The sequence below is a fragment of the Phalacrocorax carbo genome, chromosome 18, assembly GCF_963921805.1.
Source record: "Phalacrocorax carbo chromosome 18, bPhaCar2.1, whole genome shotgun sequence".
In the NCBI taxonomy this organism is placed as follows: Eukaryota; Metazoa; Chordata; class Aves; order Suliformes; family Phalacrocoracidae; genus Phalacrocorax; species Phalacrocorax carbo.
In genome coordinates, this window is record NC_087530.1 from 4524518 (window position 1) to 4539753 (window position 15236).

At 45.0% G+C, this 15236-nt stretch overlaps 1 protein-coding gene across 1 annotated transcript; it reads right to left on the minus strand.

Moving 5' to 3' along the window:
- Positions 1 to 724: 724 nt before the first annotated feature.
- WDR5 (WD repeat domain 5) lies at positions 725 to 15073 on the minus strand. Its single transcript, XM_064468613.1, has 14 exons — positions 14966 to 15073; positions 13244 to 13433; positions 12265 to 12373; positions 10852 to 10925; positions 9708 to 9797; positions 8939 to 9028; positions 7676 to 7759; positions 6538 to 6593; positions 6341 to 6387; positions 5464 to 5539; positions 4073 to 4106; positions 3529 to 3603; positions 2822 to 2909; positions 725 to 1814 (listed from the first exon to the last, which is right to left on the minus strand). Exons 2-14 carry the CDS (start codon positions 13322 to 13324, stop codon positions 1714 to 1716), a joined length of 1005 nt encoding a protein of 334 aa, XP_064324683.1. The 5' UTR covers positions 13325 to 13433; positions 14966 to 15073; the 3' UTR covers positions 725 to 1713.
- Positions 15074 to 15236: the final 163 nt, after the last annotated feature.

Sequence of the window (15236 nt, forward strand, 5' to 3'; positions counted from 1 at the left end):
AGAAATGGATTATTTCAGCAGTGACAGTCACTAAGTCTGGAGACACGGTGTCCTTTCCTGGGGGTAATGAAAAACCTCAAAAGACAGTGGCATTATTAATAGCCATTTTAGCACCAGCTCAACTTGAACTCTATTTTTATAGTTTAAAAAGAAAAGCTATACCTCATGTCTTGCAGCTGTCTTCTCTAAGGGTAAAGCAAGGCAGTCTCCGAGCAGCCGCTAGAGAAGAGGTTTGTACTGTAACGGATTTTCAGTTATTATCAAGCACACGAGGTCACTACCAAAACCAAAAGATTTTTGCTTCACCAGGAATAAAACGTCCCCTCAAAGCAGAACCCTCTCGGTGCAATAAAATCATGCCTCAAGGCACTTCTTAACTGGCACAAGCTAAATCCTGGGTCACGGCTGAGCCTGCCCCGCTCCTTGCGCACGGAGAGGTCGGCAGGATTCCTTTCCCCTTAGCTAAAGGTCTCTGTGAGGGTTTGTACTAACGTTGCCTCTGCGGAGGACACCTTCAGTTCAATCTTCTTACTTTCTTTGAACACATTTTGACTTGAGTTATGCTCCTCTCGTCTTCCTCCACAACAGACAGAACGCGCCACGATGCTGCTGCTCCTCCTCCGCTCCGTGGAGCTGCCCCAGAAATACTTCCTTCTGAAGGTGTCTTTAAGGGAGGCTTCTCCGGACACAGACACGTCACATCAGTACACTCTTACCACAAGCATACACGTAAAATCCCACCTTTTTATTATGGCATATGGTATTTTTTTGGATGTGTAAATACCACGTGGGTATGACAAAAAGGGAAAGAAATACCAACGCTGAAATAGATACAGAGTCATGCCATTATCAATACAGTTTCATACGATGGATTTTTCAAGATACAAAAAGTTCTGGGTTTTTTTTCTTCTTTTTACATTGAAATAACTTTACAGTGTTCTGTGAGCTTGCTTTATAACCAGAAGAGAAAAAAAATTAAAATATGCTGAGAACAACTACAAGCAGGATTCATTTTAATGGTTAACAGAAGAACTGTAACTTTGCTCTAGAACAGCATCTATTAAACACACGTAACAAGAGGTAAGCAACTATACAGAAGGTAAGAGAAGATTTCACCACAGGAGTCAAGTCAGGGGCAAGAAGAGGGAAATCTGGAACTGCATGGTTTTATTTGGTCACAAAGTTTGAGCTGAGTGTTTAAAATGATGCACCCTTAAAGATGCAGTACTCCTATGTAAAACAATACAGAAACTCCCCAAGAGACTAGAACCTACGTTCTGGGGAAAAAAAAATTAGACATTTAAAAAAATTCCACACATCTCTAGGCTCGTGACTTAACTTACTGTTACAAAGTAGACTGGCAGCTCTTCCTTAAGCAGCGACAGCGCCCAGAAGTAACGCCACCATAAATACAGTATCTTTGGGGTGTCCAATACAAGGCTGACACTTCTAACGCGATGTCAGAACGATCCATTTGTCTGCCAAAAGATCAGGCAAGAAAAGGAGACACTGCATCTTTTTTTTTTTCCACCACGTTGCCCGGTTCTAGCAAAGAGCTAAGACGTTTTCTTTGGGCCAAGACTAACAGAAACCACTTTATCAAATATTCTTCAGGTTTCCTGCCAAACTGGATTTATTATTCTCATGTGGGTTTTTTTAATATTTTTTTAAAAACATTTTTTCCTGACAGTCTCTGAAGTGATACTGGAACGTTTAACAGTCACTCTTCCACAGTTTAATTGTTTTGTCGTTTTCTAGTGCCGCTGATGCAATGATGTTTTCTGTTGGGTGACAAGCTGTTGAGATTACAACATCTAAGCAAAAAGAAAAGCAAAAAGACAAATATTATTTACAGCAATGAAATCTGGTTCATAGCAGGCATTTCTGAAAATTAATGTGTATTGCTACTGCATTTTAGACCAGCAGAGCCAAGTTATTGTTTCCTTGGAGCAGAATTATGAACGCATTATTCATAAATATTTTCCAATTACTGCTTCTCTGCGCGAGGAAATACTAGCAAAAAAGAATTGAGTAGTAGTAGTCAGAAAGTGTTTGACAGGTATCAAAATGTGAGAACTCTAGAGATTCTAGTTCTTGTTTACTTCACAGGAAAAACTCTTGGCATATTATGCCAGACACAGCTAATAAAAACCCAGCTCAGTTTTTTCTTTCCACGTAAGGTATTTCTAACATCCTATTCGGTGCTTAGACAACGCTTCGTCTTCAGAGCCTTGCCCTATCCCGAAATGAGAACCCACTGCCACTGCCCCCCACTTAAGAGTCCAAATCAATGGTCCTGCGAAGGAATAAGCACGCTCAGATTTCACAGCGGTTCCTTCTAGCTGGTGCAGTGAAAGCGCTGCTCTCTTACGGGATTCAGACTGAAGTATCCACAGGTGACACCTCAATACACGCTCAACTGCCTCAGGAAGAGGCATGTGTACAGACGTTTACAAACAGCAGGACCACGTCAGTCCTCATCCTTTCAAGAGCTGCAGCTTTGGAAGGTGTTAATAGGGAATTCGAAGTCACTAACATTAGAGTCGCTTAACTATTTTGACCAGTTCTGGACTCAGGGAACTCTCTTTTGTAAGCTGATGTCAAAGTTCTCACAGTGAAAGAATAAACACTTGCAATGCCCATAAAAACCTCTTCATAAAAAGGAGCAAACTCCTAGGGTTCAATTAAGCTTCAGCCAGTCAAGAATTTATGGGTCTGACAGTCAAAACTAAACATCAGACAGAAAATGCTCAAGCTAAGGCCTCATTACGAGCTGACATGAGGGATATTCCATCACTAAAACCAAAATCCTCTTCCACACCTGTGTGTCCTTGTAATTTCTGTACAATCTCTTTTGTCTGAAGGTTCCAAATATAAACCAGGTTGTCTTCTGAACCGGACACAATCCACTGGAGGGGCAGAGAAAAAAAGGAAACAGTTATTTTAATCTTTCTCCCCATCTATACCTAACTCCTCTTATTCAGTAAACGTTTCACTGTCATCATATGAAAGGGAACTTCCAACACTGTACGACTGCGTGACGCGGTTCGTTCTCCCTCAGCCTCTGTTCAGTGCACATCGGCAGCAGAAAGCTTTGTTCCACCCTCCGTATGCCAGAGGAGGAAAACTATGGGAGCAAAAAGTGCTGAGGTGGTTCTGTGTTAGGACTTAATCTCTGCTGGCTTGTTCTGTCACCTCAACCAGAACACACCAACCTATCACCTGACAGCTGGTTGCTGCGTGTTACGGTGAAGTGATACACAAGCAGCCGCTCTCCTGCTGCTGGAAAATCCCCTTCTACTGCTGCAGCGGCAGGAGCCTGCAAGGGGACAGCGGGCCCACCTGGAAACACAGGCACCGCAGGTGCTCAGAGGGGCTTTGAGAACACCCTCTCCTCCCACTGCTCTACGGCACCTGTGAACCAGCACCCACCAGAAGAGGTTTACATCCCCAAACCACTTGTTTTTTCTACAGAGAAAAGCAGTAAAAACTGCACATCAGTAAAGAGCATCTCAAAGAGACACTAACCTTTCCACCAGTAACGGAGAAATTTGCGAATATGCAGTACTTCTCATTTTTGTGTCCTGTGTACGTCTTCAGGCACTGGAAGCGAAGAGCCACGAGACATTAATACAGCTGGGAGGCAGTTTTCTCAGTCAAGGACCAACTCTCTTGGCAGAAAAGAATAAATATATCTGCCTGTGTTTCCCACCCTGTCATCTTATCTAGAGGATGCAGAGGGCGTCTCTGCCCTAGAACACTAAACAATTCTGAGGAGGGGGGGAAGCCCTAAATTTGTCACGTTACCACAGAGAGAAAGAGCAACAGCAATTTATTGCTCATAAAGAGAAAAATGCGGAAATATAGCTTTACTTAATGTCTCGGGGCTATGCAGGAGCCCAATCACTGTTTTTTCCCCAAAGGCATCTTCAATCATCTCCAATAAAAGGGTACTAACCCTTTTTTCTATAGTATTCATAAAAATGTTAAGCAAGCTTAAAAAGCACCCAAGAAATCCAGATTTTCCTACAAGGTTAGTTAAGTCTACGTAGCGAGACAGGATTATTTTTACCTTTCCTTTGCTGTAGTCCCAAAGTTTAAGAGTGCTAGAAAACAACAGAAAAACAAAGATTTTTAGTTCTGGGGTTTTTCCATCTGACAGTTTCCTAGCAGCAAAAGAGTTTCTTCATACCAGAGTTCTTAAAAAGTCTGCACAGATCGCTTTAGCCTGGCTTTGGAATGCAGCATTACTTAACCCCAAAGTATCAATTTTACTGCCACGCCACTCATTCTCGCTCCATAAAAAAAGTATTTAAATATTTCCCCACACCTGCAAGTTTCTTTATAAATAATGGCAACAGATAAATAACAGTGAGAGAGGATAAGGTGGTTTGGCAGACATCCCAACTCCCAAAGCATTCAAAAGATTCATACAGGTTTCATTAGACATCCTCTTTCTCAGGGTGAGAAACCCCCTAGAATCAGGAATGGCCCTACTAACTACCCCCTTTCCCCAAGCCATTTTAAAATCAAATCCTGCTGAAGGTACAGTCCAAAACACACGCACTGCCCTAATTTTCGACTCGCAGTCCTGCACCAGCGTGTTTCAGGAGCGTAAACACTGGACTGAGGCACCCTCAACCCATTCAAGCCTAGGCCAGCGAAGAGCAAGCGAATAAGCACGCTACCGAACACAACTTGGACACGAAGCGAGTCACTTGTTTCATTCAGGGGAGCACTAGGCTCGTCAGACTAAGCAAGCCCCATATGCATGCCCAGACACGGACCACCTGTACCGATACCCAGGCCACTGCCAGAGCTTGCAAGAAAGTCCCCTGTCTCTTCCCCAGGGAGCAAAACCTGGGTTTTCTCTGCTTTTCATTGACTAGCTGAAAAAGGCAGGCAACAGCCTGTGATATCGTTTGTACACAGATGCTCAGGCAGGGAGGGCATCACCCTCACAACCTAGGAAAGGAAGGTCTCCTGAAAGCAACAGCATCATCAGTGTCTGTGAATGGAGATGACAGACCAGCTAATCCCTTCTTAGTAGCTGCATGGAAATTCTCCAGGTGAATCATTCTCAGTACAATTGGCCCACCTGCACTGCTTTTATGCCTTACACACAAAAAGTTATTATTGCAGCCTTTATAGGCTACGTTTTTTGTCTCTGGACGTTACAAAAGAATCATACAATTAACGCAAGGAAATGATGAGGTTTTGAAAGATCCGAGAAGGCATGAACGGGTGCTGCAGTCACTGAGCAGCGCTAAGACGACCCACGTCCTGCCTGCGTCGTTAGCAAAGCACAACACCTTGCAGGCTTTTTAAGTCTGATAGTATATATGAACTTGTGTAGTACCATTACTATGACAGCTAAACAGCAGCAAAATAGCTTTCTCTGATACTTATAAACACTTCAAAGCCTGTTTTGGGAGTTGTTTTGTTTGTTTGTTTAATACCTACTTGTCCAAAGTTGCAGCTAGTATGTATTTGCCATTTGGGGAGAATTTCACAAAAGACACAGGAGGGTTATCATCATCTACAGTGAAAATAAAAGCGATATTAAACAGTGCACAGTTGTATTGTCTCATTGACAGAGAATTTCTTTTGACAATAAATTTGCTGTTAATTATTTCCCTGAAACAAGCTTTCAGTTTCATCATCCTTTTGGTACTTCAAGAAGAAGCAAGGCGTAAGAAAGGTGATTGTTTTCAGTAATTTAAGAAAAATGCATTAAGCATTCTTCTCATGAACATTTTAAATAACCCTTTGAAACTGAACTTTCCTTCCCTGCATCAATACGTATCAGAGCAAGACTATCTCTACCTTTTAAAAATTATTATATTAGAACACATGCCTTTGATTTGCAGTGCCACGTAACTCGCCTATATAATGCTTTATAAGACTATGAAGGACTAGGGAGCACATGCCCAACAGGTGGTTTCCTTTTATTAGCCATGTTCACAAGATGCCTCACGCCCCTTGCAATACAAACAGGCAGCTCCTGCAGTCACAGGCTACCTGTTTGTCCTGTTGGATGTTATGAGAACAGCTCTGTCGTTACAGCTCTGAACTGCTGCACAGCTGAACGGTAGGAAACTTGGGAAAACTCTCACTTGTCCATCTATCCAATGAAACGCTCAAAGCCTAAGCAAGTTTCCATTCATGTGGGAGGACCGTTTCTCTTATTGCAATAGACAGGATGACAATAGAGTACTAACAGAATGATGGGGAGACAGTAAAATAGAGCTTAAGAAAGCCACTGTTCACAGCAAAGACGCAGAATACCTACGTCACAACAGCAAAGAACGGAGCACAGGCAAGAAGTACTCCTACTTACCAATCAGCGTTTTCAAGCACTGGCCTGATGCTGTATCCCAGATTCGACTATCGAAAACAAACAAGAATTATTACTGTTGGTTTTGAAGTCTTTGTTCTGATTTCAGCATAACAAATAAAAGCTTTTTTTATAAAAAAGTCGGGTTTTTTAAATGCAAAAGGTTTGAACAGTGCCACAGACAGAAAATAACCACTCACCAGAGTCCATCATAGCTACTTGACACTATCAGGGATCCATCACGATTAAAATGCACCTGTAATATTACAGAAGGGGAAAATAACTTTATAGATGTTCACAAAAATAAAATTTTTAAGCCCCACTGAAAGTACTCATCTTCCATAACTGACACCGCAATTCATGTGGATGGAAGCAGAAAGTCACCATCACAAACACTAGGCATGAGTTTAGGTGGGTAACGTGATTAAAACGAAGATTCTCTCCCCCACAGTTTGTCTGGCATTAATTACAATGAGGGATGGATGTTAACTACAGCTGTTTATCTAAGCATCAGGGACTGGAATACATGTTTCTTTAGAAGCTAAGAACACATACTCTGTACAGACAGCATTAGCTGCTCAAATAATAGTATCAAACCTGAGGGATATTACCTTATAATTTTAAGGGCATGGAATTTAACCTCCTATGTAGCCACATATATGTTTTAAGGTCAATTTATTGCCTTGAACTACACCTCAAAATACTGCTATTTTAAAGAATAATTACTACTAACGTACATTTGTAAGTGTGAAATATCTTCTACACGAGGCAGAACAACCACGTTACGACAGCCATGGTTTGGCACATCTGAGGTTCAAATTTTTTTCAGTTTCCTTAATTTCAAAAATATTAAGAGTTGAACACCTTCTGTTTTTCCTTCATTTGAATGGACACTGCTGTATTCCAAGCTCCTTTTACCTATTAAATGAATGAGATTTGAAACGGAGCATATTATGGAACTACCCTGCTCTGGACTTCAGTAACAGCTTGGAACAACACAAAAGCAACAGATGTACAGGCTGTTCTCTGATCCTCAAGCAACCACAAATCTGTGACCTGGCATCAGACTGCTAGACTCAGGCATGACTGGCACACCACTACTCACTGCTCCCCACATTACCACCCAGGGACAAAACCCTTAGCAATCTTACAGAAAACACTGCTCATGTCATTGCCTTTGAGCAATGAGCACTGGCAAATCCACCACAGCCCATCCACTACACTGTATAAGAGCTTGATAATAAGAGTTAGAGCACCCTCTCCTCTACAGAGGCAGGAGAGGAGCCCTGCTAAACAAAATAAGCATGTTAACGTGTACATTTATCAGAAGGGACTTACAGCTGAAACTGGGTCAGAATGAGCAGGCAACGTCTTGAGGCACTTCCCTGTTTTCACATCCCATATCCTCACGCTTTCGTCAAACTGAAGATTGAAGAAATGCACAAGGTGGTTTAATGATGCACCTATTCGAGGCATGCAAGGTGTTACAGCTTGACTAGATGCATGTGCCTTCCTCCAGCTGCACCGCAGCTCCATCAGAAAGACTAGGACACAAGCACCACACAGGGCAAAACCAGACTGGGAACACAGCTCCCTGAACTCTTCATCTCCCTGCAGGAAACGTGCGTGTTGAGGATGGGTTAAGGGCTTGACTGTGTCCCCAGGCAAAGACAGCAGTGGCACTGCACTGTTCATCTGACTACCAGCTGTGTTTGTGGAAGAAGACAGAATTGAAATGGTAAGGGGTTGTGACCGGTACCCCCTGCTCCTGACCCTTGGTAACATTGCTAGCGTAACTAGTGCCATTTCACAAGGCAAGCAGCCGTTCTCTGTGACTGAGCAGGTCACTTATTTCTTCCCTTTCCCTCATTATCCAGCCCTGAAGGTCCTGTGAACCAAGCAGACAAGGCAAACAGATTTCTTCTTCTCCTGCCTACTAGCCTCAAGATTCCTGTGCGCCAGGCTGACGACTCCCTCTCCAGCCTTGCAGGTCCCAGGCACCCGGCCAGCCCGGTGGTGGTGATCACCCCCTCCCAGAACAGGGAAGCATAACAGCACACAGGGCTCTGTCTACAAAATCAATCAGTTACAAGTCCTAAGTGGGAACCTGGACCTGAACCGCTGTTGGACAGTGAGACCGCGACACTCCCCCAGTAGCCAGGGATGCATCCACCATCATCTGCTTCCTCTGAGGACTGAATGACTCATATTCTTTATTTTATATGATTTTTCAAATCGAGCAAAACATGTACTAAGACCTGACCCGATCCGCAGAGAGTCCAGGTGATTAGAAGTCATACTTTAAATTACAGTCTAGGTGATTAGAAATTGTAAGTTCTGTTATAAATTCTGTATTGCACTACCTATAAGTTGTACTACATTTATTCTGCTTGTAGAACCCCTGTGCCGTTCTAATCATAAATTCTGTGCTATACTAATCAAATATCCCCTAAGGGAATAAAGCTTTAATTGTAACTACTATTTAGCGCCGTCATCATTCTACCAAGGATCCCTAAAACAAACCTGTCTGTCCCCGCAGTGTCGGGAGACAGGGGCATGCGGCACTTGTTTTGCACAAAGACGAAAAAAACCACCACTTACTGATCCAGACACGATGAGGTTTGACTGAGGGTTGAAGTTGCAGCAGAAAACGTAGTTACTGTGCCCTTTCAATGTCTTTAAGCACTTACCCTGAAATGAGATTTAGCAGAGTTAAATATACAGCATCCTTCACAGCCATAAATGCATTCAGATAAGCTGCATTAAGGTTAATCACCGTGCAGCACACAAAGAAACCACCTCTAACCCCAGATTTAGATGGGCAGAGGACCAGCTACAGCAAACCAACAGGCAAGAAAAAAAGGACACTTTTAACGACTGCAGCCAAGTTGCAAACCCCTCGGGCAACTCAGGAGAGTGAAGCAGTTTAACATACCTAATCAAAATTCAACCAAACTATCCAGTTTTTATTGTAATCACAGAAAAGGAAGGGGGAGAGAAGCAAAGACAAGTGAAGCGATGATAAAAAGTTACAAAAAGGTTTTATCTGAGAGGCTGCTTTCAGAAATTAAGTCTGCAACTGCATTGCCACCACAAGGCTTAAAGTGCTCTCTCTCAGAAGATAACCAGGCTCCTCACGGTACCCATAAGCATCCCTCTCTTTCCAAAAGCAGACAGCATAACTCACTTGTCCTCACAGCCCGTCCAACCAGCAGCTCATTATAAGCAGAAAAGAGCAAGTATTACCCAAAGAGGAATCAGTGCTTAAACCTTCTCTCATCACAGCACATCAAGGCTGTCTCTCAGAAGAACACGAGTTAAGATGCCAGTGCGGGGGAGAAGGAAGGTAAATAATAGTTCCTGCCCTTACCGAGCTTACATCCCATATTTTGAGAGTTTTGTCATCGGAGGCAGAGACAAGAAGGTTGGAATCTGAGGACCAGGCAACATCAGAGATACCCTAAAACAAAGGAGAACAATTCTCTTCTCAGTTCTGCTTGTTCACTGACACAGGAAAATGGAAAACACAAACTGCATATTACATTCACAGCTGAAGCCTGAAAGAAAATTCAGCGCTGAGAGTTGGGAATTCACTGATCTGACTGGGTTAAGAGCTCCTCTGACGCTTGTTCATTTTAAGCGGAGCCATACATGCCAACGTGGTGCTTAGGGACATGGTTTAGTGGCGGGCTTGGCAGCGCTAGGATAACGGTTGGACTCGATGATCTCAAAGGCCTCTTCCAACCTAAATGATTCCATATACTCCAAAAACATCAGTTGCTTGTTCACATAGCTCTTACTGTGGCCACCAACAACCTTTCTTGGAATTCATAAACAGCACACTATATAAACTAATCTGAGTAAGTGGCTTCTCTTCATGACAAACAGCTTTCTCTTTATGGTCTGAGGCTCTAAAGGCTGGAGAAGAACAAGATTCTACTGGTTTTTCTTTTGGTGAATCTTCATTTTTGGTTATTAAACTTCGGCTTGTAAGAAACTTTAGAAAACAAAACCAAAGGGTTTGGGAATTTGTGTTTTCTTTAGAACACTGCAGCATGAGTAACTGTTGTGTTTACGTAGGCGAACCCACAAGAAAAATTCAATCTCCTTAAAAGGCAAGCCGTTCTGCTCCATATACAAAGGAAAGATGGAATGGGACAGAGGGTTACAGTTTACAGGGATTTTCACCCAAGAATGCACCGCCCCGTGTCTGAGGTCAGTGTTCCTGAAGCGGAGGCACTCAAGAAAACAGCTAGGCAGTGTGCATGCAGGTACTCCACTGTCAGCCTGCACTTCAGCCTATTTCCAGCCTGACCTGGTATTACTTCAGCAATCCCAGTCCCAGGCTGGTGTGCAGGAATGGGTAAACAGAGAAATACAAAATGAGACTGAAGAACAAGCCTTCTACCCAAGTCAAACTAAGCAAGAATGGAAATTTTTTGATGAGGAAAAGAAAGCAAAATTCTTCACAGGTGAATTTGTACTCAAGCACGCAGCAATCTCCTCATACTTACCAGTTTATGGCCAGATATTGTTTTTTCAAACTTGCCGTCATACGCTCCCCAAATTTTAATAAGTTTGTCGGCAGCTGGAAAAGAACGTGCCAGTTAAGAGATGAACAGCACTAACAGATACAGCTGTCCCTTCTGCGTGGAAGGACATATGCTAGCTAGGTGTCTGTAAGCACTGGGTAGTCCTCCCTCCCCAGGCAGACCTAAGTGTATAAGGCAATATGTAATCGGTAAAGAACACGCCAAGCCGCAGCAGCTGAGATTACGTAAACTGCCTGGAATGCACAGTGTCTCCAGCCACTTCGGTTTCTCTGATGACAACTTGGGTTTCTACTTTTGTTTCAGATTGCCAGTGGTAAAAGTAGTACTGTTCCGGAGGAATGCTGAAACGCTCTTGCCCAAAAAGAACAAAAAATTACACCATAGGCTGGACTGAATTAATGCCTGCAAAAACCCAAACATATTATCCGTGAATAACTGCAAAACATACCAGAGAAAAATATTTGCCAGAGGTAGAGGTTGGAAAACCTGGGCAGGGTAGAGGGGAGGACTTTCACGAGGACACCTGAGCATAAAAATGATTTATGTATGGTAAACTGCACTGGTCTTAAGGCTATTCGCAGTTAAGCCAAACCCCTAAGTCACACTCATGTCCAGAAGATGTTTGAGTAGCCCTCACCATCATATTCAGTGTTCTTTTCAACTGCCCTTTCCTTATATATGGATCCTCTCTGGATCACTGAGGGTCACGTACACACACTTTCAAAGGAAAGCTGTCAAGCAACATTGAGCACCAAAAAAATTTTAGGAAATACCAAAGCTGACAGGAAGACGACTTCGATCTACCACTTAAGAGAGCAAGTAGTGAAACACTAGTTACAGTAGCCTCCTGCACGTTTCACTGGGGTAATCAAAGGCTCCGACTTACTAAACACCCAGGCACGCAGGACTGAAGCACGCGGCCAGTCTGCCATATCATGCTCTAGAGTCCAGTCTAGTAGCGCAAAGCTACCTTCCTTACTTCCCAGAGCTAAGCTTTGGCCTGCACATACTGCATACAAAGTTTAAGTTAAAAGCTTAAGCTATGTCTTTAGCGATACAAAAAAGCACAAGGGTTTCCTTTGCACGAGGAGAGAAACCTGTGTTTGCTTTTGCCCATTTGCTTAGTAAAGAAAGCTGAGCAGGTGAGGACTCTCCAACTCGGCAACACGCAGAAGATCCAGTGTTCAAAATAACAGAATTTAAAAGCTTAAAGCAGATTATCTCGAAGACTGATAGCTTTGGTATTGCTCCTTTTAAGAAAAACCATGATGCTACATCCCTCCTCCACCTGATGGAGGTAACACTAAAGACAGGCAGTTCTCCAAGGCCCACATTTGCATGCTTTAGATGAGATAAAAGGAAAGCAATACTTACAGGAGCTGGCTAGCCACTCTCCATTAGGACTAAACTTTACTGACGAGACTGCCTTCGTATGCCCCGCTAACGTGAACTTTAGAGCATAGTTTGGTTTTACTGGTGCAGGCTGGAAATAAAACACATATGAATGAGTTGAATAAACTCCAAATTTAGTATCTCACTGACAAGCTCTGTACCAGACTGGGTCAGTACACAGTAAGGGACTGCATGAACGTTCACCATAGAGATTCCAGCGTTTACATTTCTCCCCCACACCCTCCAAATTCAAAAAAACAGCAAAACAAACCAAACACCCTTGCTGTCTGGGGCCTGCAGTGCCTTGCTGTTGCATGCATACCACCAGCTCATCCTTGGTATGAATTTCGTCCAAGCCAATAACAAACAGGTGGGAGCAATCCAACAGTCCAACTGCAGAGTGCTTGGTACATCAAGATAACTGCATAATGCTTTTAAGTGTTTGCAGTTTTCACCCTTATCGTGAATTACATGACAGGCCAATTCCTCCATACCCCTAAAATACCATTTCCACCACCCTTTTCACCCTTTGCCAAGGCTTCACGGTCAGACAGTAACATCCTCTTTGACCATCTGCAGGCTTCAAAGAATCTGAATAATGTCTCCCTCCTCACTTTGCAACTAGGATCACAGATTCACCAACTCTCCAGTCACCTCTAGGCACTCCAAGGATACAAACAACCTGCCTTTCTAATGCTCAAAGTGAGAATAATCATTTCATTACCAAGAACTTCCACTAAACAAAAAAAAACCCCTAGCACGACAAAAGAGGCCGCACTCCATTTGCTTTTCCCATAAAATCCTCAGCACATTTTCAGCTTGAGACGACAGCAGAAGCAGAAATCTGGAGAAGTTCTTAATCTATACTAGAATTCAACTCCCTAATCCTGGTTTGCCTGTTGAATATGCAGGTAGTTGCCATGTGTATTTACAGGGATATTGTTTGGAGCCCCGCACACACCTTGCTCTGATTGGTCGAGGAGGAAGGAGTAGATTGTGTTTTGGTGGATTCTGCATCTGGCTTCTTTTCTTCTGTTGCCATGGTTCTGAAGCTGGCAAATGAGACTTATGGTGCTTGAAGGGGAGAATGAATGTGCTGCTTCAAAAGGCAGCCCTTGCCACAGAGAGGAGAACCGCACTGAAATGAAAACCTGGAAGACAAACAAAATATTCTCATTAGCTGTCAAAAAGCGGCTAGAAGAATGAGCTTAGCCTAACTGCAGGTCACCAGAAACCACTACGAAAAACCATACTCTACATCTCTTTAGCAGCACAGCAGCATTTTAGGCCTTCAGACCTACTAATGCGCAAGCCTGAAAACCCAAGGCATGGCCTTTTATCGCTTCGTGGAAAGCTTTTTCCCATTCTGCTCCATCCCAAACAAAAATAAAGCAGAATAGCTTTTAGGTGCAGCAGGGTTTTCACATCATATTCTCCTAAATACTCATAATGCATACTTAGTACATAGTAAATACAACTGTTTGTACAAAAGGCGGAAGGAACAGTCCAAGGCCTTTTTTCCCCACTTTTATTAAGGCACAGAATACAAGATCATAATGAAGACAAAATATAACACAAAAGCCTTCCACAGCTCCAGACCCTACAAGATTCCTTTCATTTCAGAATGCAAGAATTTCAGTCTCACAATTCCCTCCTAAAAGATTTAAGCATCAAATCATACCCTCTCCGCCCGAGACTGAAAGCCAGCCTTGTATTAGTCTCACCAGACTTGCTTTCTGTAACAAAACCCGATAAAGCGCTGTGCCAGTATTCGGTAATCGGGGCTGATGCTGCAGAAGGAACAATCTCCACTGCAGCTCAGCTACATTTCAGCTTAGTAACAGAATAACCTCCAGCTCACGCTGTAGGGATTCGTCTGCAAAACGCGCTCACAATATCCCACCATTCTTGCGGGTGGCAGCAGATTTGGGTGCAACAGCATTTGGTTTTCCAGCCGCTACTGGCATTTTAAGCATCTCCTCTCGGAATGGGAAAGGAGGGCGCGGGGCAAAGCGCTACCAGTTGCCTGCCTGCTTTATCGAGCCCCCTCCACAGCCTGGATAAATCACTGGTGGCAACGATAAAAAAATTAAAGTTTTCTAAAGCAGACCGGATTCTTTTCACCTGGAACTAACGTGGGAACTTCGCATCCTGGTGCCAGCGCTCAGCTCCGCCCGCACCGCCGCATCCTCCTGCACAAACCCCAGCGCCGGCACCGTGCTCCCACCACGCCCGAGGGGGTTGCAGCGTGGCGACGCGGGTTCTCCCACCACCACCCGCAAACGCCCAGCACCGGCGCAGCCCCACGCCGCGCCGACACACCCACCGGCCACAAACGCCCCCTCCCCTCCCCACGCTCGATGGGGGGCAAGTTCCCCGCGGGGAGCCCAAACTTTGGGGGAGGGGGAGGGCCCCCCCGCCCCATTGCAGCCCCGCACGGCCGCCCGCATGCACCGCCCGCGGCGCGCGCCTGCCTGGGGTTCCGCGCGCGGGAGTGGCGCGAGGCGGGCACGGTGCGGGGGGGGGGGGGAACGGGGTCCGCGCGCTGCCTGAGGAGAGGCGGCGGCACGCGCGAGGAACAGCGTTACGGGAGGCGCGGCGGTGAGAGGAGCCGGGCGGGGGGAGCCGCGGCAGTGAGGGGAGCCAGGCGGCCCGCCCGCCCCCGCGCCTCTCGGTGACTTACCGGGGGAAAGGGGGGAAGGACAGGGGGAGGGGGGGCCGCCGGCGGCACCGCCACCTCCTCCGCGGTGAGGAGGAGCGCGGCCGCGGGAGGGGAGGGGGGGAAGCGGCGGCGGCAGCAGGTCTGGGGCCGCCAGGCGGGGGAATGAGGGAGTGCGCACGCGCGGTGCGGGCCAAAGGCTGCACAATGCCGCTCTCTCCCGGGAGCGCTACGGCAAGGCCCGGGAGCCAAAAAGCAAGGCTCGTGCGCCCGCGCGGGCGGGCGGTGCCTTAAA